Source organism: Oreochromis aureus, linkage group 7, assembly GCF_013358895.1.
Source record: "Oreochromis aureus strain Israel breed Guangdong linkage group 7, ZZ_aureus, whole genome shotgun sequence".
Lineage (NCBI taxonomy): Eukaryota > Metazoa > Chordata > Actinopteri > Cichliformes > Cichlidae > Oreochromis > Oreochromis aureus.
This window is the reverse complement of record NC_052948.1, coordinates 39280074-39306010: the sequence shown is the minus strand read 5'-3', so window position 1 is coordinate 39306010 and position 25937 is coordinate 39280074. Positions and strand designations below refer to the sequence as shown.

Sequence of the window (25937 nt, the reverse complement as noted above, 5' to 3'; positions counted from 1 at the left end):
TTTGTGATGTGTAGTCAGTGTCCAGAGAAAGAAAGAAAGAAAGACAGTAAGAACAGGAATGACTTAAAAAAATTATGAGATAGACTGGCTCCTTGGAATGAAAACATAAAGAAATTGGGGTGGCATAGAACTTTTGAACAATACTGTATTCTGACCATCAAAATGTTCCTGCTGATGACAATCCTGTGTCTAAAGAAAAAAGGTCAATGGATATTTTTTTATGTTGATCTTAAAGTTGTTTAGCTGAGTTTTCTTCATTACATATTGGTTTTGTGCACTGAAAGCTGTCAAAGACCGTTTTTGTAGTAAATTGCAAAAGTGTGAATACAACAGTAACCTAAAGTTGCCTAAAAGTCTTGTGAAATTGTGTTAGGATAGAGCCATGAAAGGGCATGAAGGTGAAAGAAACTCTTAAACCTTTATTGGTTACAGATGGGAGTTGTTACACTACAAAATTGTGACAAACTGTCTATGAAAGATCAGTGACATCAATGGTTTGTGAAGTCACCCTGCTCAGGCTGAAGTAGAGTGTTTTGGCTGTTGCTATCTAAGCCTTTGGAAAAGGTCCAGAGCACAGGTCAGCATTTTCAGAAATAACTATGCTTTGTTCACTAACTTGAAACTAGACATTGAGGCTATAAACCAATCGGAAAAGTGTTTACTGAGATCATAAAGCTCACAGTCATTTACCTTTGTCCTTCAGTTCAACTAGAAGTTTTTTGCAACAAGAGGAGTCGCCCCCTGCTGCCCTTTAGAAAGAATGCAGGTTTGATGCGCTTCCACTTTGGCTTCACTTTTCAGTCATGAAAGTTCTGTTAATTTTAAAAAAAATGTACATAAAGTTAATGCATGAAAAGAGCAACAGCAACAACAATGCTTTACTTCCCACAGGTGAATAAATGATGCCATAAAGAGGTAATGACAGGCACAAACTGGACTAATGCTTTATTTACTAGAAAGTCTAAATAGCTGCTCATCTGAGATATTTGCACTAGAGTCCTATAGCCACACTGTTGCATAAACTATTACCTATTTAGTCTGTATTTTATGCACATGGCTTTCAGTGGGCACATGCATCACTCTGAGGGGAGTTTTTATGCAGGATTTGCAACAATTAGTCTGGCTGCTTTGATGGTGATTCCAAGGGAATCTCTGGCATACATTTTGTTGCTAGATCTATTAAGCTAGATCCATTAGCCTGATACTAATGGATCTAGCTTAATAGATCCATTAGTATCAGTATAAAATGTCACTCAGATGTGGTGCATACAAAGAAGCAAGAAGTTGCATAGAGTCACACAAACACTGAAGTCGATGATTTGGTTTTAATAAGCTTGCAGAAGGCATCTATGAATATAAAATGTATGCATTCCTAGTCTTGTCACATGGCGTCTTTGTTGAAAGCTATGCTGCACTTTACGTTGGTACATCATTCTGCAGAAAGATGATGTTGCAGGGGCGGATGGGGGAATAAATGAGGGAAAGAAAGAGAAAAAGAAAGAGAGAGAGAGAGAGAGAGAGGGTTTGGTGTCAGTAGATCTATACTCTGGTGATGAACAGTGTGCAAAGAAGGCAAATTTATTATATTAATGAATTAAGAATAGTTAAAGAAATAATACATGTTGGAAATAAGATCCTGTAATAAGAAAACAAACAGATAAGGCCTGAACTATTGTCATGTTTCTTGAATATAATGGATTTTACAGTTTGAAAATTGGTTTTCAGATTTGACTCACAATAGCACAATAAGAGGCATTTTAAGTTAAATCTGAATGTTAGCTTATTAGAACCAAATAAAACAAATTATATAATTATATGAAGACACAGTAAGTCAATTTTCCATAAGATAGTGACACAGTCAAAATCAGTCGGAGATTACCTGCAAAATCTATTAGTAGTTTTTCACAAATGAATGGTAATGTTGTTGTTTGCACCAAACATCTGTGCATTCCCTCTTGATTTAATGGAAAAAGGAAAAGTGGTGGAATGAAGGGGAAGGGAGAGGAGCATGCAGTTTTTATGAGGCGTTCACATCGTTGATGCTTTTCTTCTGTTCTGCTTCTGACAAAACATGAGAGAAACAGGCAGGTCTAATACTTATCACACGACACACTGTTTCCATGCCACCTTAAAATCGACTTTTGGCCAAGCTGTGCGAAGACTCATCGTAAAAGCATTTAGATGCTGCATATTAGAAACCCGTTTCTGTTTCACAAGCTCCCATTTTTCTCACTTCTGTTCTTCTTCTCTGTCTGTTTCCAGGAGGGAGGTGCCATAGAAAAGCTATTGGCAGAGAGAGAGAAGAAAGACGTAAGAAAAAATAATTTGAAGGCATTCAGCAGCTTTAGCGCCCTCATCTTTTGTACCTCACTTAAGCAACAACAGCTATTCTGAAAAAGAAAAGCCTTTAACAGAGAAGAAAACTGGAGAAAGATGCAGAGCAGCAGGAAGAGGAGGACATCTGACAGATAAAACGAGGGAGCTCTGCAGCAGGATCCCTACAGTGCTGTACACAGAACTGCGTGACTGGTCTCTGCAAGCAGAGGGAGGAGAGAGGAGAGAAGGGAGGAAGGTAGGAGAGAAAGAAAGGGGGAGGGGAGGCAATTCAGTGCAGTGCTAGCAGACTGGATGAGTAGCAGCCGCGGCATAAGCAGCAACATCAGCACCACTAGCCGTAGCATCTTTCTTTGTGGCTGCTGGAGGCTGTCTTGTGGCTGCTCTACCATCAACAGCCACAAGACATACACACACACACACACACAAATATTTGGACACAGGCGCTCCTCGTGCTTGCCTCATACACACACATGTCGTGGTGGCCACCAGAGAAGAGGTAGTAAGTGACGGGGCTCAGGGGACAGAGGGACACAGGAAGAGGAAACCGGGACGACTGGTGGTAGTGCAAACAGGAGGAGGGCTGGAGTGACCGTGACTGGAGCAGCAGCAACAGTAGCAGCGGCACCATGGCGCAAGCCGCCAAGCAGCTCCGCAAGACCAAGGACCTTGCGGAGGCCGCCGCCCAGGAGCAGAGGGAGAAGGAGGAGGAAAAGATAAAAAAGAGGAATCGATCCAGGGACCGCAGGCGCAAGGTATGGCTGATTATCTCAAGAGACAGGGGAAATGGCAGTTATTCTTACATCCATCTTTCCTCCTCCATCTGCCTTTCTCTATCTCCAGCAGTCTCTCTCTCTCACTGTGCTTGATTGGTTAGGATGCAATTACACATGTATAATTACACAGTTGGTCTTATGGCCTCAGCTGGTACGTGTGCCTGTGTGTGTATGTGTGTGTGTGTGTGTGTGTGAGTGTAGGCTAGCCAGTCAGGCACATATGCTCTGGTACAGGTTGTGTCCGCTCTGTCAGATATTTAACCATGGGGAAAGAAAATTAGGCTTACGATGACTGTTATGCCACTAGAGGTGTGAATAATATGCGCTGCCGGTCAAATAACACGAGCTGTCTTTTTGTTTTTCTTTCACGACATGCGTTTTAGGGGATTTCAGCCTTACAGCGTGTGGACTATATGTATTTGAAGGAAATGCAAGTTAAGGGTACTCCCCAAGCTTATATTTTAATGCAGATTTTTGTCACCACTTACATGGTTTGCTTGCTCTACTCTCTCTGCTCTCTCTTTAGATTTGGTGTCTTCCCCCATATTACAGTTTTTTTGTTTTTTTTTCATTGGAGGAAATGTAAAATGGAGGGGGAAAATGGAGGTACACTCTAATAATAGATGCAATTTTAATGCATCTGTGTATCTTTTGGGGCATGTTTGTGCTCTGTGTAGTGTTCAAAGGAGAGATTGATAGGGATGATTATTTGTAAAAATTTTCAGCAAGTAATATTTTTGGTTTAGAAAATGAATATTTTTTGTGTGACAAAGTGTGCACACAGAATATCATCCTGTAGGCACGAGAGCACTCATTCACCCCCTTTCACTTCTCTCCTGGACTCTCCCGCTCTCGCTGTGCCACTGGGTGCAGATTTTATTGGGGTTGTGCCTCCTTGCACTCATGCTTGGCAGCGGTGAAATGATTTATGGAAACACATATTACATTTTAGAGGTGTTTATTGAATGATTAAAAAAATATTTCTATCCATTTCTACATCTGATAACATTATTCCATGATCATAGCCTTCGTATTTAATATTATGCAGTATGCAAGTTTTCTCTCCCTCTTTCAATATTTCTGTAATGTAAAGTTGCTGGAAAATGTACAGGTCTTTGCGTAAATGGCCTGTATTTGTATAGCGCTTTGCTAGTCCCTAAGGACCCCAAAGCGCTTTACACATCCAGTCATCCACCCATTCACACACAGGTGATGGCAAGCTACGTTGTAGCCACAGCCACCCTGGGGCGCACTGACAGAGGCGAGGCTGCCGGACACTGGCGCCACCGGGTCCTCTGACCACCACCAGTAGGCAACGGGTGAAGTGTCTTGCCCAAGGACACAACGACCAAGACTGTCCAAGCCGGGGCTCGAACCGGCAACCTTCCGATTACAAGGCGAACTCCCAACTCTTGAGCCACGATCACCCCGTATTCACTGCACAAGAGCTGTGTGTTGTGTGTGTGTATATGAGAGACAGAGTGTGAAGCAGGGAAAATCGATTTGTCAGACAGACAGAAACACAATGTTAAATAATACAATTATTTAATATTCTTTTAAGTATGAAACTGATTCTTCTGAATGGAAATATGTTCAGTTTCTGAAGCTGTACAAAATATTTTAATCGTATGATTAGCTTATTTTGCTGGTTTAGTTTTTCTTAAAGGTATTGGATGAATATTGGAATGGGTAAATGGCATAAATATGGTGATGTGTTGCGGTGTCAATTTATGTGATATAGTGACAACCTATATAAATGTACTTACATAAGATAAACATATGGATTGTTTTGCAAAATGACACTCCAGCTTGGTGTTTTACCTCAGGCCTCTCCTTCAGGGAATAAAAGTTAAAGTCATAATACTTTGTTCGGTTTCACACGTTTCCCCTTGTGGGACAATTAAAGAATTATTCTATTCTACATATAGTAATACACATACAGTATAGGACATACATATACACACCCTACAGAACAGCCACCAAACTGGGGCTGGTCCACTGGCACCCTAGTCCATAGAAGACCCAGCGGGAAGGACATAATGAGCCACCAGAGTGTGTGGCGATGATCAGCTAGCCAAAGCATATATCATTTACAGACACCCCTTTAAATAGTACCCATGAGGTTCTCATTCCCTTGATGAAATGTGTTCTTACAGTCTGAGGCAAAGAGAGAGCTTTGTTGCTGTAAGCTAGGAACATAGCCTCCACTAGCCTGTGGGAGACCCTCTGTTCAGACAGAGAGCTTTACCTTTGGTGGGATTAGCAAGGCAGACAAACAACTGGTCACATAAACACACATTCTGAGTGCGGTGAATTTAGGTACATAGTACACACTCCAGGCACAGGGAATGCAGCTCCTCAGATGCAAAAGGAGGGGGAAGCAAAAACTCAGAAGTAACTGTAACTATAAATTGTAGTAATAATCTGAAGGAATAAAAATCCCTCATTTGAGCATATTGACCATGAGGCCAACACAAGAGAACGGTCTGCAAAAGGATTGACAATGTATGAAGGTCACTCACTCATTTTGTAGAAACTAACCTGAGAAACAATAGTCTTATATGAAAGAAGCTTCATATCTATAATTTGGGGGGGGAACAAAGGGTCTGCAGCACCAAAGCCAAATCTCATGAGGTGATGTTGGTGATGCCTAACTACAGATCTCAGGTGGTGGACCCCTTTCAAAAGAATTCTTGGCCAGAGGATTTACACCTGGCATCAACCTGTCAAGGTCAATATGACTGACCAACTATACTTTAATTATTAAAAAAGAAAGAAGATCTAACAGCTCCCAAGGAATGTCAAAAAGATCTGCAATAGAGGACTGGAATAGGAGAACATGTTGGTTCTGGTAACATTGCTAAAAGGTTTACTATTTATGACCATGCAGTAGAAAACTGCATTGCCCTAGGACTTTAGACAATCACACTATGTTTGGACCAGACTGCGTTTGGAAAGTGCTGCACCTTCTTGGACTGACAACCTGAACAGAACTTAGGTGGTGCGTCTGAGATGTGTCCCAGCTCCACAGCTAGAAGGACTGAGGCTTCCTACTCCTAGGTATCTCATTTCTTTGCTCTTTGCTCCATACCAGTTGGTGCAGAACTCAACTTTGAGACTGGGCTCTCACCTGCCATGCTCTCTTGGGGATAGATAACAGAATGGCAACAAGTGATGGCACACATAAACCCTCAGCAGACACCGATTGATCCAAGTGGACGGTCCTTTTTCTATCCAGGACATGAGAGAGGCTCAAAGGGCACAGGGGTACTGCTGTACAGCAGGGCCCACAGAGAATGCAACACATGGTTCCTCTGATGTCATTAAGGAGAGGTGCCAGAGGGCTGTCAAAGTGAACCAGTGACTTGAACTCCACCAGGTGCATTGCAAGGTGACAAAGTGTGGCAGTGCCAACTTGAGCCCGATAAATCTGATATCCATAAAGCTGAGATACAGCGAATCTGCTGTGCTTAGAAGAATTAAGAGGCCAATTACACCATGGTGAGATGGGGCCAGATGAGCAGCCAAGTGTGGTTCCCGGAAAGGTTTAGATAGTGGATTAACTAAGCCAGCCTTCTCTGCATTGCCCAGCTCCAGAAACTGTCCATAGCTGTTCATAGTAATGCAGGTAGACAGTGGTTTGCTTCATGAAGCTGTTAGCTCACAGACAAAATCCGGGAATATGGGCAGGTGGTTTTTTTCTGAACCAGTACAGGATTCTAGCCGCAGCTTCTTGGCTGTATGGTGAAACAGCTCAAGCTGTAGCTAGCCAGTGACTTCACAAGCAACAACGAGCATCAACATACTCCAGGTGGTAAGCCCAACTAGTCTTGGCTTCATTGAATGGACACTCCTTACTAGGAGAAGGTCATGCTGTTCAATATCAGTCTTTTCTAGTCCTTTTCCACAAACATCACTTGTTTTTCTAGTGTTGAATGCTGGCAAGAAAACACAGGTTTCTGGCTTAGTCAGTGCTCTCCTAGCATGGACAGTCCCCAAGCAGATAGGACATGCTTCGTGCTGGTCTTTGTCATGCAAAGAGAAACCACTTCCGTAAGGACATGGGTGAATAGAAGATTTCTTCTTCACTTGCTTTGGTTTGGTACTCATATCTAAATGCAGATTTTTTTAAAAAATGAATGGAAACATGGAAATTAGTCCACATGTGGACTACACCACTGGTAATCGTAAACTCTTTTTGAGTCAACAGGCAAAAGAGGTAACTAGCAGTAGCTAACTAGCCCAACTCAATAGAGGTGCTCTTAGTGATGTGAGGAGTGTAAGAACTGAGGAATGATTGTGATGTGTGATGTTGACAAACTCACTCTTAGCTTTATGTGGTCTGCCATCTAAACACCCTAAACACTTCCACTTTGTGACAATACTTTTTCACACTTAATCACTGAATATCTAGGCGGGAATAAATCTCATAAATCAACTTGTTGCATTGGTGACATCCTATTATAGTTCCACACTCAAATTCAGTGAGCTCTTTCAAAAATATTTGTAAAGATAGAATGCACGGCTAAGTGCTCCATTGTAACAATGTAGCAATGGGACAGAAAAAAACCCTGAATTAATAGGTGTGGCTCAATGCTTTTGTCTATATACTGCAGAATAAGCCTAATTCAAAGACTTTTAGTTGTCATTTATATATTGCTTTTAATAAAACACATCAGACAAACCCTTCCAGGTTTGTGCAATGCCCTCCTTATTGGTGCTATAATATATTTATAATTATCATCAAATATAAGACAACTTCTGCCGTTTCATACATTGTGAGTGGAAATCAGAGTGTACAAACGATTGTGTAGTGTAGTGGAGATGTGCCAAAACCAAAAAAAAAAAAAGTGAAACCTGGTCCTTTACAATACTATTCTTATGAATACTTTTCTACAGGAGTTGTATAAAAACAGTGCTTCAATTTGTTTAAAACTAAAAATGAAAGATGTTGAAAAGTATTTAGAATCATTATTTGCATTTAATTATTTGTAGAGAACAAAAATGGTTGAATTGACTGTTCTTTTAGACTATGTACAACATAAGTGTTACCGTAGTCTGCTGGATTTCATAGACCGTTTGGCCTTTCCCTCTCACCTTCACCTCAACAATCACCCATGCCACATCAATATATGTCACTATCTGTATCTGTCTTATTTCCACTTTTGCTATAATCTCTGAAGACATGAGGAATCAAGTCAAAGAGACAGAGTGGAAGATCGGGCACAGGCAGGCCTTAATGTTCTTGGGATGTTAATTGGCCCCATTCGATGTAAATCAAACTCGGCAGGATGGCATCTCTCCTCCCTATTCCTCCTCTCGCACAAAGGTTATCCACTACAGTGCCAACAGAGATCCTATCACAGCTATGGACAGACTGGACAGTAATCCAGTTAGGGAGTCTGCAAAGGAAGTAGCTGTGCTGGCTAAGGTACATGTGTTACAACTGCCCAGTAGATTTTGAACAGACTTCTGTCATCTACATTTCGGGAAACTAAATAACTAAACACTAAGTGTAGAAATGTCTTTGAATCACTGAATATGCTTTTATGTTCTAGATACAGATTTTAGTTTCATTGTATTGGAAAAGTGTTGACATGTTCATGCAAAACACTTTTATCAGGTTAGATTGGAAAAACATTAACCTAGCTGAAATAATCGTGTGCTCTTTACTATTCATAATACTCCCGTGACTGTTAATGATTTCTGCACATCTTATCTGCAAAACTAATGATTGAATTATGTGTGACAGACTCAATACAACCAAATTACATTATGTGAGCATCTTAAATTATAAATGAATGTTTTACAAGGTAGATCTTCTTATGACATAAATGACTGCTTGCAGAAAATTCAGTTTTGACCTCTTGAAATCTTACATCTAGACATGAAATGTGCCCTATTAGATTTTTCTTTAAATTATGCCATCAACAAGATGACTGTATTTCCACGATCATTGCACACTTGTGAGGTTAGTTCTTTTGCGTTTTGCGTTGTGTTGTTTATATTTTTCTTTATTACTTTTTAAAATTGTTTCTTTAAATTCTGGGCTTCTAACTAACTGTTGCTCAAATTCTACACTTGAACATAAGGTGGCATTTTTCACATTAGGCCTTGCTGTGGAAAAGAGATACAAGCATGCCAAAGTGGAGAACACAGTAAAACACAGTAAAGCTTGGTAAAGATACAGTCATTTCTAGCCACTGGTAAAAGGATAGCTCATGAATTGCAGTATCAAACATTTGAAGTCCTGCTTAGTACGCGTCTAATAGTTTTAGTGCATGATATATACCTATTCTTTAATAGGGTACATAATTATATGCCTTTATTATTAGCACAACAAATGCTAAGAGTGGAGTAATGCAATTTAGGAAGTACATGGTAATGCTTGTCCTTCTTCAAATTGCACTTTTTGCTCATTTTCTGTAACCAATCTGTTATGTGAAACCCTTTTACTCTAGTAGCTCCTTAGGTCTGTGCATGTCCCTGCTTCCTTCGGGCCTGCACTTAATACAATGAATCTAGAGATCTTTTAATGGACACTGTGTGTCTTTTGTGTGCCTTTTACTCCTGTTTTCGAAAAGAGCTTTATGTGTGCACATGTGAGCACATACAGTTTGTGTGTGTGTATGTGTTACATGTCAGGCCTTCGGGGTATCTCATTTCACTTTTATGTAACCTTATGGACACCCAACACTAATTAGCCAAAACTGTCTTCCATCTCTCTACTCGCTTTCTTTGCCACTCTTCCATTTTTACAAGATAACCCATGGGATAATGACACTAGAAATTCTTCTTAGTGATGCCTAACTTTGGTAATTAGAAGTTTTACATCTACAAAAATAATTTCATCCAAATATTTTAGATGGGGAAAATGTATCCTTGTTTGGCTGTTTTTTGCCAGCCAAAAAATTTGGTTGAATGCAGTGAACAGGAGAAGTGCTTTTATCTAGTCTGCAAGAAAGCAGCCTAATCACACCAAATCATTCACAAAGGCCTTAGCCATTACTCCACTTTGAACTCTATGAACATATTGATTTATATGGATTTACTTCAGGCCAGACAACTTACAGTAAAACTGCAGGAAGCCCAGAAGATGACACATGTGAAAGCGTAAAGTACATGTGTTGTTGTGTCGATAGATGTACATTAGTCTCTATGCATGTCTAACATCCATCCATCCATTGTGTTTATCACTTATCTACATTAGGGATGCAGAGTTATCAATAACATATCATTAGTAATATCTGGATCTCTTAAAACTGTAAATAGTCCATTGTTAGTACAGTTACAGTTATAGCCTACCCCACAGTTGTAGATTGATTGTAATTAATTTGCCACGAATAGACTAAGTTTAATTGAGTTAACCTATAGCCATTTTCTTGTGACTTTATCTTCATTCCTTTGGTAAGTGCCACCACCAATAGTGATGAAGTGAATAGGACAAGTCGACACGACAGGAAAATCTGCAGTGCTTGCATGTTTTAATAAAAACATAGATATCTGGTGTCAGTGAACTGATGCTATGGATTGTTGTATCAATATTTTGTCCTATCCCTAGTGGTCTGACGCCTTTCCATCCCCTTTGAGAAATGGGAAGGCAGGATAAGCCAAGGTCAAGCAGAGCAGAGCAAAGCAGCACTCTGCCCAGCCCTAAGCATCCGCAGGCTATATTTACCAGGCAGCCTAGGATCTAGCATCTGAGACCAGCTACCCATCTATCTGCACACCTCTACCGTGTTCTAACTGAGCACCTGCTCAGTACTGTGTCTGATGTTACCCCAGATGCATACCTGCTCAAAAAACACGCATGATTCCAGAACAGAAGCATGATGGCCGATATTTATCGGATCTCTCTGAGGGCTTATCTTGTACTCAGTTTGACTGGCACGTATTTTGATCTGGAGATCAAAGTGATTTTAGATGAGTACTCCTTGTCAGACACCTTTGATAAATATCAGAATCATTTTGCTCAAGTATTGTGAATCTTCAGTGGCTGTTTACTTTGAATTCAGGTACTTGGATTTATGAATTTATGGCTTAAGTGCATGAATAGGAAAAAAAGTATCATAACACAGTTGCCACATTGCAGTTAAAGGTATGGCCAGTTGCATTTTGGCATTGTGTTGATCAATCCGTAGTCTGGTTTTGTGTGAATCCCTCAAGTGTCACAGCTCATCTGCCGGCCTGAATCTATTAATCAGCGCATCCATCATCATAGTTAGCAAGGCCACCAAATGTGAAGTATGCAGTGCGAGGGGTAACAGCTGTAGATCTTTTGGCAAAATTTAATGTGACCCTGAGGTCATCCTACCAGCAGTCAGAAGTGATGGATGTTGCCATAGTGATTAAGGTGTGACACTGCATGTGGTGGGATGATGAAGAGATGAGGTGATGGATGAGGACATGCTTTGGTTGGTGATGGGAAATCTAACTTCTTACCCTATAAACACAAAATCCTGGGGGGAAAAAACCTTGTTGATCGATTTTTACTCCCAAACTGGCTGTATTTGGTCCTGGCTGCACTAGGATGTGTGATGATTATAATTTCAACTCACAGCACAACTGAACTCACTAAACTAAATCAATAGCATGAGTTAAAGAGCTGTTGGCGTCCAGATTTTTTATGAAACAAGACTTGCATTCCACTAACTTCTAGTTTAAATCAAAAGTTACATCTAAAATATACAATACAACATCTACTGATCTAATTGTTACAGCTGACCTACCTACATGCATACCTAACGCACTTGATACATTTACATCATCATAGTTCATTAGTGAAATCATGTGAGGACAGCCAATTACAAAGAATTATTAGAGGAAAAGTGAAAGTGATGCAGAGTGGCACAATGCCACACAAACTGGCTCTCACACACAGACACACACACGTGCACATTCACACACACTTAAAGCTGTAGCTGGGCATTATGTAATGGAATTACTGCTCCTGAAGGTCTACGTGGATCATGTGGCTTGCAGGAGCCCACTAATGCACTGAAGCAGCCACTCTCAGGCACGCCCTGACTCCATCACTTTCCTTCGCTGACCTAAAGACATTTTACAGTGCACATGCTAGCTAATGCACATAATGCTTGATCAGAAAGAAAGAACTGTATATAGTGATGATGGTGGAAATATTTTCAGTATTTCTTACACGTCACGTAATTACGATTATATATTTAAAATTCTTGTGCAAATGTACATTTCTCACAAGCTCCAAACTGTTGTGAGAATGATTTTAAGGTTTGAACACAGGAAGAGACTACCACCGATATAACCATAAGAGACCACGGAGAATGGTTCATGGTGGACAAGGTGGACACTTATAGCAGTGTAAAGATGAAAAAAGCCTTAGTGATGCAAAGCATCGGACCACCAGTTAAATGTTCCTCAACTTTGTCGCGAGTGATTGAAGCAGCTACCAAAGTGGAATGAAACTGCTTGACATTTGAAAGGTGGTGAAAAAAGTAGTGGGTTTTATGTGGATGGGATTAAGGCAATGAGCAAAGCTAGAACTGATAAATAATGAATCTAATAAGAAACAATGGATGTACACACCCAATAACATAGCTATTAAAAGTAGCCAAGTGTTAATCTACCATGTTTTCAAGAATCAAGATTCAAAGTGTGTATTGTCATGTGTCACAAGAGAAAAGGCATTTCTCTGTGCAATGAAATTCTTTCTTTGCTGTCCACCCATAGATGCCGATTAATATATACAATAGAAATAGAACATATAAATGCAAATAGTACAAATAAATAAATGAAGACGGAAAAGGAGAGAAAATATGGAGATTTGAAACAGAGATGTTTTAACTGCACCTGTTATAAAAACAGAAGATTTTAGGTCATTGCCAAAGCTTTTCAAGACTTCTTGCTGTCTATGGTCACATTATTTTCTTTGAGGTAGATCTTTGAAGTAACCAAAACAATTCATGCTGTTTTGGGGCACCAGCTGTATTTCGTGTATGGTTAAAAACACATCATTCCAAATGGAATGAGCAAATGCTTTTTTCACATCAATTTAAGGGGGAATTTGTGGTGGTGGCGTAATTGCTTTGTGTGTTCGTGTGGTGTGTGTGTGCATGATGAGAAGGGGTGTCATGTGTCTCTGGGATTGCTGTCTGATGTCAGGTGGAATGGCTCCTCTCTCTTCAGCCTCATCAGTCAACAACCAATCATGGCTGGTGGGCAGCACTCCTGAACACATTAAAAACAAGTTTACTTACTGTAAACAATATTGGTTTTCAAGGTGTGAAACTACCAGAAAAAGAGCTGAAATATTACATCAGCAGTTTCCAGTGCATCCCTGACAGAACCAGCTGCCATTCATTCACTGATATCACTTCACACTCTCTGATCAGAGAGCTTGCATCAGCACCCACTGATGGCAGCTGGGCTGGGAAGGAGATAGCTGGGGGAGACAGCTAGAAGCAAACTGAGAGTGTTTCTCCACAGTCAGCTTTAAATCCTTGTCAGCCCTCAGCCATTTTCCCCTCTAGAGCTATAATTCTTTTTTTCTTCCTCTCCCCCAGTGAGGAATCCTGTCTTTCTGACTTTAAACGTATCATCACGTCCCTAATATGGACATAGGAGACTTATCAACACTGCTCTTTGTTTCCCTGCACTATCCTCCGCTGTCTGCTGTACAAAGGCATTGAGTTGGAAAACCCACACCGCATTTGTATAAATACTTCATTGCTAATTCAATTTTAAACTCTAGATGGGAGGAGGGGAACTGTAGCAACTGTTCGTTCATCCATCTGTTCATCAGTGCTTTCCTGCGTTAGATATCTTTCAGTTTCTCTGCTTATTCTTGCTTGCTTCATGTTGCATCTGTTTCTCTACAACTTTCCATCTTATCCTGTTCACCTTCTCCTCTAGCTCTCTCTCCATCTATGACTTTGCCACCCTCTTCTATCCTGTCTCATAGCTGTGTTCTTGGTTGTCTTTTTAGAACGCTTACTCCTGATTTTCTTCTGTAGTTTTCAATGATTGAAAATAAGAATATACAGTGAAATGAATGACTTTAACCGTAAAGCTAAGTAGACAAATTTTTGTTGCATAACTTGACTACAGAAGTCACTATAGACAACAAAAAACAAGGCTGATAATATTGCACCTTTTATCCTCTCATCTGTGTGATTAGATTTTGTTGTGCCTCTAATCTTAAATTCCAGTCATTTATTGCTCAAATTTCAAAATATAAAGCTAACAGAGAAACAACCCAGATACAGTACAAAAATCTTGAGCCAGATCTCATTTCTATTTTAGTTTGTTGGGCAAATGGGAAATAGGTTCAGTGATTTATTGAAACGTCCAAACATGGTAAGGCCAAAACAGAGTTTGTACAATTCTGACAAGATTGAAAGTCTGGTATGAGCACTGTTATTCTTCAGTACAGCCTCAACTCTCTTAGGCGGTTTTCTTGTAATTTCTTTAAGTAGTTTTCAGGAATAGTTCTCCAGACATTCAAAACTCTTCTTTGGATGTTGGCTGCCTTTGATTCTGTTCTCTGTCAAGATGATGCTATACTGCTTTCAGGCTCGGGCTCTGTGGAGTCCAGTCCATGACTGATTGTGTTTCATGATTATAAACAATGGCTCAAGACCACTTTAAAAAGAATGTTTTGCTCCTTGGAAATATTACTGTAAGTCAGTAAAGAATATAGAGTATATCAAAGTAAAGTGCACACACATGGCAGTGAAAGCAAGATGTCTTTGTAAAACAGAGTTCATCCACTTCCTGTAGTCTTCCTCCCCAAAAGTCTGGCAAATGTTTGTATTTTGTTTATATCTAAAATTCAGAAACCGCTCTCTCTCTGGAATCCCCTACATGCTGCTGTCAGCTAAACAGACTCTCCTCATGTCATTTCCACTTCCTACAACATTCGGAATATTTTGTGTCTCAACCAATGCTCCCATAAAAAAGTCCAGCAAAATCAAATGCTAGAAAATGCCACAATTACTGCTTACAATACAAATAGTCAACCTTATAATTTATTTATCATGTGAAAGCACTGACATCTGTGCTGCCTGTTATGGCAACTCTAGTGAACAACAAGGTTGCGCATCCATAAGAAAAGTATCCATTAGCAGTCTGGGATCGAGGATGAGAACACTAAATAAATAAATGTTAACACGGTCCTGTGCCAGAACAGCCTGTGAGTCATTAAATATGATTTCCTAGCATCGAGTGAGCAGGAATGGATGAATAGACAGAAATCTCTATGAAGGCACTGCAGTGGTTATTATTTTGTCTATTTCAATCCTTCAATCTTTCGCTTTTACTGTTTAGAAAATAACCGGAAAGCCAAAGAAGAACTCATTGTAAAGCCTGACCAAAATGACAATTGTAGTAGATGACAAATATAGAATAGAATAGAATAGAATTCAACTTTATTGTCATTGCACATGCACAGGTACAGGGCAACGAAATTCAGTTTGCATCCATCCAGAAAGTGCTTTAGCCGTGATATAGATATATTACAATATATATTAGCAATAATATAGATGTGTAAGTATAAATACACATGTACACTGTAATACACATATAAATGTGTATTACAGAAATGGGTCTATTATGGTATGTTATAATGTACACGGTGTGAAGTATGTTATGAATATTCTATAACTATAAGTATGTACAGGCTGTAGTGAGTACAAGCTATGTACAGGATATGAACAGGATATAAATATGAAATAAAAACTATACAGAAATCTGAGATATACAGTTATACAGAAATGTGAACTATGCAAGTTATAAACAGTTGTAGGATTAAAAATTACCATATGTACAGAATGATATTTACACAGAACTATACAGTAGTGCAGTTAGGATAATTGTGATAGTGATAAAGTGCTAGTGGTTGTGGGTGTGTGTATGTTCAGTCCATGAGTTTAACGTGGGTCAGATGTCAGGAGGCAGAGTTCAGGAGTCTGACAGCTGTGGGGAAGAAGCTGTTCCGGTACCTGGTGGTCTTAGTCCGGAGGCTCCTGTAGCGCCTCCCAGAGGGCAGGAGGGTGAAGAGTCCATGTGATGGGGGTCTCTGATGATTTTCCCAGCCCTTTTCAGACACCGCTTCCTGTAGATGTCCTTTATGGCAGGAAGTGGTGCTCCGGCGATGCGCTGGGCAGTTTTCACGACCCTCTGCAACGCCTTCCGGTCCGAGGCAGAGCAGTTCCCGTACCAGACTGTTATACAGTTGGTCAGGATGCTCTCGATGGTGCAGCGATAGAAGTTCACCAGGATGTCTGAGGACAGGTGGTTCTTCCTCAGAGTCCTCAAGAAGAAGAGGCGCTGGTGAGCCTTCTTGACCAGCTTGGAGCAGTTGGTCGTCCAGATGAGATCCTCGGAGATGTGGACTCCCTGGAACTTGAAGCTCCTCACACGCTCCACAGCCGTCCCCTTAATGTGGATGGGTGGATGTGGGTCAGCATTCCTCCTGTAGTCCACGATGAGCTCCTTAGTCTTCTCAGTGTTAAGCAACAGGTTGTTTGTGTCGCACCACTCAGCCAGACGATGCACCTCCTCCCTGTAGGCGGTCTCATCGTTGTCGCTGATGAGGCCAATCACCGTGGTGTCATCTGCAAACTTAATGATGGTTTTAGAACCATCAGCAGGTCTGCAGTCGTGGGTGAAGAGGGAGTAGAGGAAAGGGCTCATCACACAGCCCTGTGGTACACCGGTGTTCATTGTGATTGTTGATGAGCAGCGGTTATCCAGTCGGACATGTTGAGGGCGGTTGGTCAGGAAGTCCAGTAACCATTTGCAGATGAGGGAACTGATGCCCAGGTCTGTCAGTTTCCTGATGAGTTGTGAGGGTGGATTGTATTGAATGCTGAACTGAAGTCTATAAACAGCATTCTGGCGTAGGTGTTGTTGTTGTCCAGGTGTGAGAGGACAGAGTGCAGTGCGATGGAGACTGCATCCTCTGTGCTCCTGTTCTGGCGGTATGCAAATTGGTGGGGGTCCAGGGTGGGGGAGACAGGATTTGAAGTGTGCTAAGACCAGCTGCTCTAAGCACTTAGTGATGATGGGGTGAGGGCTACTGGGCGGTAGTCATTGAGGCTAGATGGGTTGGAGTTTTGGGTATCGGGACGATGGAGGTGGATTTGAAGCAGGCCGGTACCACAGTGTGGGCCAAGGACAGGTTGAATATGTCTGTGAGCACTCCTGCAAGCTCCCCAGAACACGCTCTGAGAACACGCCCGGGGATGCCATCAGGACCTGCAGCCTTGTGGACATTGTGGACAAATATGTTGCTATACATATGTGCTAATATTAAAATTTCAGCAAAAGAGGCTTGAAATAAGTCACGTATTATGCCATCACATATCTAGATCATAGCAGCTCTGACTCCACTATTTGCAGTACTCTTGAGACTGTTTAAGGGGATGGTGATGTAGAGTAAGGCAGCATTTTCATGATAATTTGCTAACTGGTTCTTCATTTACATTGCTGGAAGGTAAAAAAAAAAAATGACCCCACCCCTTTCCCCCTCAGCATACCTTGAGCATACTCTTTCTATATGCATGCACATAAAGAATAATATTAGCCTATATGCAGTATATTGACAGTGGGGGTTTTTTACTCCCTAAATGCGCAGCTTAAATAAATACATAAATAAATAAATTACACAGAAATGTATAATCTAAATATAATTCATATAGTTGCGTCTGCTTATCTATTTGAAAATGATATTATAATTCTCATAACATAATAATTTTTAAGCAGTGTCCTCAGGAACGATGCATCACATCCAACTTCATAAATTCGTATTTAATCTGATGTTGCACTAGCATGTGTTTTGTTTTTTGAGCTGTTAAGTTGTTAAGTGGGCACCTGTGACTTGATGGTCTGAATTGATTGATTGTCATTTTCTTTTTAATCACATTCTTTGTCTCACTTTATTTTGCGCTACTTCCTGTTTTTGCTTCATTTCTTCCACTTTCTGCCACACCTGTGTCCAATCGACTAATTACTCAACTGTGTGTGCATGTTTGTGTGTATACATGCAATTCCCTTGATCCCTGCCAGGCTGTCTTGCTATTCCCTGTAGTCAAGCATTCCAGCTTTTTCCCAGTGTTCTCTGCACATGTTCTTTCGCTTTAATATTTTTCCCTTGTGCATTTCTTGTTTCCTTTTGTTTCTAATTAGCTCTTATTATGAATGACCTGCTTGATTGTTTTGAGTGGTTTGCCTTTGTGCCTGTCCCTTTAGCAGTTATGTTGCCTCTCTCACTACCTCCGTGTGTATGACCCTATAATGTTGAATGGAAGATCTGGATATTGGAATTTGCCCCCTTCTTTCTGAACTTCCTCTGGAGGGTTTAGTAGCAGACCAAACAACCGAATATTACTCGTTATGATGCAGCAATATTCCCCTCAATTATTGATTTCCTCCCTCCCTCAAACACACACTTTTGACACTGTTGTGCTCCATCTTGCATCTATGACTCACAAAAATGCGCACAGGCTAAAATATTTGTGGATCGTGGCCTGATTGTAATGAAGCAGCAAGACTGACTCAGCTGTTTTAAGCCTGTATGACGGATGGACAGGGTGACAGGGTGTGTGTTGCTGGCTCTACATCAGCGATCCCATGGGGAAGGCCAAGGTGAGAGGAAAAACTCACAGGCCTTTAAATATGCACATAACATACATTAAAATTACAGTTTAACTGAGGCTTCTTCTTCGCCAATGCCATTCAGAGGGCACACACAGCGTGGAGCATGCAAAAAGTCTAAAGTGATTGATTACACTGTAATTTGCATCACCCACTGGCAATAAAGACAAAACAACCCTTGCTACTGTAAATAAAGCATTATAATACTTATATCAGTTTACACATCTCCCTGTGGCTGCTGTATATGTTAGTGTAAACTGGATATATTTCTGGTTTAGAAACAAGTGCAGACAAATCTACTCTGTTAGTTTAACTTCTGAAATAATGAAAGCAGTAACTTATATCTTGACCCAATAATAAAGCTGGGGAAGACTTTGCTTTTCATACTTTTAATATATTTCTGCTCAAAACTGTCATCTTTATTGCAAGAAATCTCACAAATGACACAAATGATGACATAGCAGTCATACTTTCCCTAATGTCTTGTCTCTCATAATTTTAACATGGTTTCAGGGTCTTTTCCAAACTGTTAATTAGCAGGTACATGCTTACTGAATGTGTGGTCCTTAACAGCAACATGAACGGCTAATCTTAAAATGTAAGGTTATTCATTTTTCCAGCAATAATCGGGGAATAGATTATCACGTAATTGAATTTAGTTTCTTTTTTCCCTAGTGAAAACCTCACATTCTGGGGCATGCGTAAACATTTTTAGGAATGCCAGTGTGCATGGACATGTCATAGAGAGCACAGACAACAAGCATCAGCAACTGTTGAAGGGTGATTGATGGTGCTCTGAATGAAGTGCAGCTTTCTGCAAATGCAGTGTGTCAGCTTGTCTAGTCCATATTTTTAGCCTTCCCTGGTGCATAAGGTTTATTATAGCACGAGGTTTGGAAGGAGCTCAGTGACTTCTCATTGTGAGATCATGTGACATAGTCATGCTGCTTCCCACTTTTCATCATTGTTCGCCAGCTTTTGAATTTGGATAAAGCTTGCATTTTTAGTTGGGATGCAGTATGTTTTCTTTTGGTTATATTAGGAGTTTGGTGTAAGTGAAAATGAAAAGCTGCTGATTTGGAGGTGCAAACAGCAAACGTTTGCTATATGGCTGCAGGTTTTGTGCCATTTAGCTGTCTAGCTGAGCTGCCTTGAGTGCTAGACTAATCCAGGCATTTGGGTGATCCCGTAGTATATGTTACAGTGATCGCCTTAATGTCTGCTTTTTTTTAAGATTTACTTACTTTCTTTGATTTTCTTACTCAGTGTATCTCACCCTGTGACTCTATTTCCTGATGTATACTTTATGGAAAATTGTATTTGGCTATCATCTTGGGACAAGACATTTGATTTCAGTGTTACTTTGGCTGTGCTTTAACCCCTGGCAGACCTTGCGCTTCAGGCCTGACCCTGATATCAGGAGTGTGCCTCATTGATGAATAGCTCCTTATGTGTTGAAACGCCCCTTGTGATCCTGCACAGAATGCTGAATCATGAGGAGAAGGCTTTAGCGACTGGCCTCGGGGAGCAGTCACAGTCCCTCCATCACACCAGTGGCAATTTGTGACTGAGAATAATGCCCTTTTTTTCTTAACAGTGGGACACTAAAATGATTTGCCACTACTGTGAGCCTATTTTCCAATAAATTTTCAGTATATTTCATCTCATCTGTGTTTCCTTATGAGTGTAAGCTTTAAATCATTAGAATACCAGATTTAATCTTTTGGGTTAAAACACTAATTTCCTTGTTCTCAAAATAGATAATCAACTCAGAGCGTGTAACCATTAATGTATTGCTGTATGACTGCTATTTTTAGAAGCAGCAGTGGTCCTCATAGTCATAGAGATGGTTGCTACCTCACAGCTGAAGGTAACCATGCCCTCCTGTAATCTCGTCCTCTAATGTATCTTGTGTTTGTCCTCCATGACTTTTCTTTCTTTATCCTCCATCCGCCCCTCTGTGCCTACATCACTCTTTCAGCATGTTGCTCACTGGTATGATGACTCTACACCCACTGGGTGATTAGCAGTGACCCGCTGTCACTAACACAGAGTGCACAGTAGGGACACCTCAGTGTGCTCAGAGTAGAGGGCGAGTACAGATGTGTCAAACATATGGTTTGCAGCCCAAAAAAAGGCCCCCACAAGTGTCCAGAGCAGCCCACTATATAGCTTTGCAGAGTTACAAAATTGCAGAAAAAATTATTGATAATTACAGATTTTTAATTAAAATACATACATATTCTTACATTAATATATTAATATGAATAAAATATTGTGTTTTTTGTTCTCCAAAACACAACGGTTAAAGGTTTTTCGGCTTTGTAAATCCACTATAACTAAAGCATTAAATGAGACATGTTGAAAATGTACTCATTTTTCTCAAGACATCATCAACATGTGTTTGTACACTAAAAAAGGGGAATTTGGAGTATAATTTGGGGTTGGATCAGGAAGGGCATCTGGTGTAAAAATCTGCCAAATGAAACACGCTGAGCTACCCACCCGGGTCACCCCATGTGAAGAAGGGGGCAGCTGAAAGTAGCTCATTATGCAACTGTTTTAGTGGCTCAGCCCTAAAACAGTTGAGATCAGTTGAGATCAAGTGGAGCTGTCTGTATGGACTATAAACCAAAAAGAGTTTGACACCCCTAGGTTAGAGCTTACAGTTGCCACATATGTGCACAGGTATGCAAACACATCAGCATAAACATGTCACTTTGGATATTGATCAACAAGATATTACAAGACATTACTCATTATCTCATTAACCCTGTAATCTCTCTTTTTTCTTTTACATACTATGTCAAGTCTTTCACACTATTTTTTTCACATTGTAATAAAACTACTTACAGTAGGTAGACACTAGTAGTGAGTTCTTAGACGGCCAAACATTTGTGTTTAAATTGCTCCATGCCTTTCTTTGTACTGTAGGAACATGGTCAAAAATATAATTTGGTCAGATTGAGTAGGGTGTATGGAATGCACAGATAAATTTTCTTATATTATGTTCAGTGTATTTGATTTGTGCTGTCTTTTGTGAAAGCCTACTCTAATTCTCAGGTCCATCAATCTCCATCCATCCATTGTATGTGTGTGTATGCCAACCTGACAAAGGAGGGAAATGATATCAAAGAGATTTCTATCCCCAGTGGTCCTGCAAAAGTGTGCAGGAGACTAGCTTTTAGTGTTGGGTGCGGCTTGCTCTGGAGACACTGCAGTGGAAGAAAGACATTTATGAGGATGAAAACGAGTGTGGAACATTTTGAATAAACTGTCTAGGCTAGGAGGTGGTCAGGGCGCTGAACAGCTTTTGGCCACTGCTCTTGTGACGTGATTTTTGTCTGCTTAGATGCATATTGCAAACACTCAGCTCACACGTGTGGGCTCGTATGTGTTGGACTCTCTACATCCTGCAGTGAGGAACATATGTCAGCTACTGTGACCGGTTGCTGACAGCAGGGCTGACAATGATGCAGCATGTTGCACTCTGTGTATATACTGACATGTGTACACATAAAATTGAGCGCACATCTCTGCATTAGTGTGTCTACGTTACATTTGTGTGTGTGTGTGTTAACCAGTGTTATCCAGATTATTAGGATTTCACATGCATCCACATACATGCATGTGTGAATGCATGTGAACTGTGCATACTTATCTTGTGCCTGTCAGGACGCTTGTGTGTCTTAGTGTCAGCTCCAGAGTCCTCTACAGAACTGATTCCTGACATTGGTAATTTGATAGTCAGTCTGTCAACGTCGCGTTGGAGGCGGGAGAACCTGCCCCCCACACCAGCCCCCACCCCCCCTCTTCTCATCTATCTCTCCCTCCCAGGCCACATGTAACATCCAACTGTGCCTTCAGACAACTGAGTCATAAAGCAGTGACTGCACAGTGACTGTTGAGTTTGGTGGTATTGTTCATATATATATTATATATGCTTTGCTCTAAAGTACCATTAACGCCAGTCACTTCTGTCATAACATGTCATTATGACTCAGGATTGAAGAGAATATTGGATAACAGTAATTTCCGTCTTTATGTTAAGATACTGTAAAATTGTTAAAATTTTTAATGTCTCACTTGTCAGTTGTTCTGCCATTCCTCTTAGTTTCCAGACTTGCTTGTGGTGCACTGATGCTCACATACAGATATTTATGAATAGATGAGAGTGAGTTAGCTCAGTTAAAGCAGCATTTCCCTGCCGCTTCACAGTTCAAGAGTTTCACATATGTTTACAGAGGTATGCCTGAATAATCCTCTTTTATTATATTTTGCCCTGCACTTGATTTAAAATACTGACACCCAATTTAGAGAGCATCTAATGCGGATAAACACTAAACTTGCATGCGTGTACTGGAATATATACACATGTCAGCCCATGAATCAGTGTAAATAAACTTAACTGAATACACTGAGATGGTCATAAAAAACATACCTTTTACTTTTTACTCCAATTTTGCTAGTTTTATTAATAAAACTGTCTAAGGGTTTATAAGCGAGGTAGGGTATGGATAAGACATCTGTGCTCCTGTGAAAATACGAGATTTTGCTGTCATACAATAAAATACTGTGGCAGTGGCAGCAACCTTGGCCTTTGCCTAAGATAACCTCAAAATGAGCAAATGACAGATGGATCAGGGAGGTTGGAGTAATAAACTAACAACTCTGAGACTAAAAGTATTTTAGGTGCACAGTTCTGTGGTGTTATATACATAATTAAGAATAAATAAGGATTTTATGCGCGTATTAAATATAAGTAATGATGATCAAAATGTAGTGGGTAGAGGATAGACTGATATCAACTGATGCACAAGTAGATAGATGGTCCATACATGGGTAGACAGACAAACAGATACAGCTATACTTAAAGACTAAATGATGTAATTCTCAGATTTTTAAGTTTAACCAGTGCATCAGTGAGGTGTAACGATTATGCAAATCCGCCTTCTTTTCTTTGTCGGTGACTCACTGACCTTGCATCCCATAAGCACCAGAGGTGCTGCTCTGTATGTGACCGTGACCTCTGATTTCTCTACTCCTGAGAAAATTCACAGTGGTGATTCATTAATGACCTTAATATGGATACGTTTCTTTAACTCGTGACTCTTTTCATACACTCTTCTTTCCTTCTTTCTCTCCTGCTTCTGTTCTCCTCAATCTCATTTCTTGTCTACAAGACACAGCATATTTATTTCTTTTTTGACATTTTTTTAACTTTGCTATTGAAGCTCAGAATTTGTAAGAGTCTGGGGGTATCATCTAATATGCTGTGTGATCTCTAATGTCGCCAGTGTCCATGGTTCTCATTTTTCCTCCTTCATGCTCCTCGCTACCATTTTTCTATATCCCTTTTTTCCTTCACTTATTCATTCTGCCATGACTATTTTATATCCTTTATACCATTGTTTATCAGAGGCACAATCCTCGTTTTTGTACCATGTGTACTTTCTTTCCTCCTCCTCTTTCCTGTCATTTGTAACTTCTCCTCCCTTTGCCGACTGCTTCCTCCTGTCATCGTGATTGCATATTGCCCTTACGGGAGTTAGTGCAGTCACTGGTCGTCTGCAGCTGAGTGCTTTGCATTAGTTATGTGCACATGATTTTCAGACATAATGGCTCCCAGCTTCTCTGTGTCCCCCCTTTTCCTCATAGTTTTTTCTTTTACTTTTCCTTTTTCAAATTCATGTGCGTTGTCAGTTTTGGCTGTGGGAAAGCTGGCCTCACATTTGATTCTACAAAGCTTTGGTATACAGAAGACTTTGTGGTTTGCTCAGTAACTGCAAAACACCCTGGTCCATCACCGCTCCACCACTGTACTTGGGATATATGTTTAATTGTTTTGTGGAGCAGAATTTGTTTGGAAGATTGATTCATCTGATGTTTGCTAATTTTTAGTTGACAACCTGCAGCTAATATTTAGCTTAGATTAAAATAAAGACTTGTGCTAAGATAAAATAAATGGTAAATGGACTGCTACAGGTACTTTGACTGAGTGCTTTCACACTAAAGATAAACCCTTTTGGACTTTAAGTACATGCATCTTAAGTTTCATTTTTACTGTATACTGCAAGGTGTAACTTAATATTCATGGACAGATACGAGAGTGACAGAGAGAGTTCTTTTCACTTAAATCTCTGCAAGAAGGAAAACAGGTACATGTCCCAAGATATCAAACTTTTATTTAAATGAGTGATTTAGATATTCAAGGTAGCGGTACTAGGGAAGCAAATTAAACAGAGCAGCAATTAAGCAGCAATAAGCTCAGCATGGGCTTCTGTGTGAGGGAGTATTGAGTTAAAGGCACACTGCTTCCTTGTGTCAGATTTAAGATTGGTCACTTGAGGTAATCAGATACAGCTGTAATCAACTTCTAAATCATGCTGTGCTTATTTTAAAGCACCAGCCTCTCAAAGCTTGGCAATCACAGATAGCTTTGCACTGAGGAAAGTTAATGTCAATTTGGCCAATTAGCTGTGAGTAGAAATACAAGAATGTCTAAAGATTCAAAGTTTTTTTTCCCCCATTTATTTAGTGGTCTGTTTTCTAATTTAGTAATGTTGGTTCTGTGGATATTAAGCTTTTATATAAGACATGCATTATTCAATCTTAACAATTACATAGGCCCAACATTAGACACCAACCATGAAACTCTTACCAAATCATATATATAAGCTTTTAATTAGCAGCCCTGTCAACCAAAGTCTTGTTCCTATAGTGGTTAAGCCATTAATTTCTCTTCATTTCAATGATATTTTATCTATATAGCACCAAATGAGAACAACCGTTGGTGTTTTTAAACAGTTTCTATGACTCTGTATTTTCTGTGTGCCAGTAAAATACGTTTTCAGATTCAGTTTTGCTGGCAGAGAACTTGGAACTTGACTTTGATACTGGTGGGGAGCCCAGAATGTCAACACAGAGTGATGACGTCAGGAAGAGACTCTGAGGGACAGCTCTACCCAGCATGCTTTGCTCCTAGCATTTCTGCAGTCCTCATAAATATTGAAAGGTTATGAAAAGAGAGAGAGAGGGGAGGCACATTGAGAGGTGGGGAAAGTCTTCACAAAGCTGAGAGACCCTGGGATGGAGAGAGAGGTTAAAGGAGCGATGACAAGAAATGAGTGGAAATGATGGATAGCTGAGCAAATGAAGAAGTGCTTGTGAATTCAGGAGTTCGGGGCTGCCTTGCCA

General features: G+C 40.3%; 1 protein-coding gene across 1 annotated transcript in view; it reads left to right on the top strand.

The window, feature by feature from the left end:
• Window positions 1–742: 742 nt before the first annotated feature.
• Window positions 743–25937, top strand: part of ank1b (ankyrin 1, erythrocytic b) — an 81979-nt gene continuing 56784 nt past the window's right edge. Inside the window, exons 1-3 of the mRNA XM_039614949.1 lie at window positions 743–766; window positions 892–915; window positions 2263–3089. Coding sequence (XP_039470883.1) covers window positions 2964–3089 — 126 coding nt within the window. The 5' untranslated portion in view covers window positions 743–766; window positions 892–915; window positions 2263–2963. The remainder of the gene's footprint in view (window positions 767–891; window positions 916–2262; window positions 3090–25937) is intronic.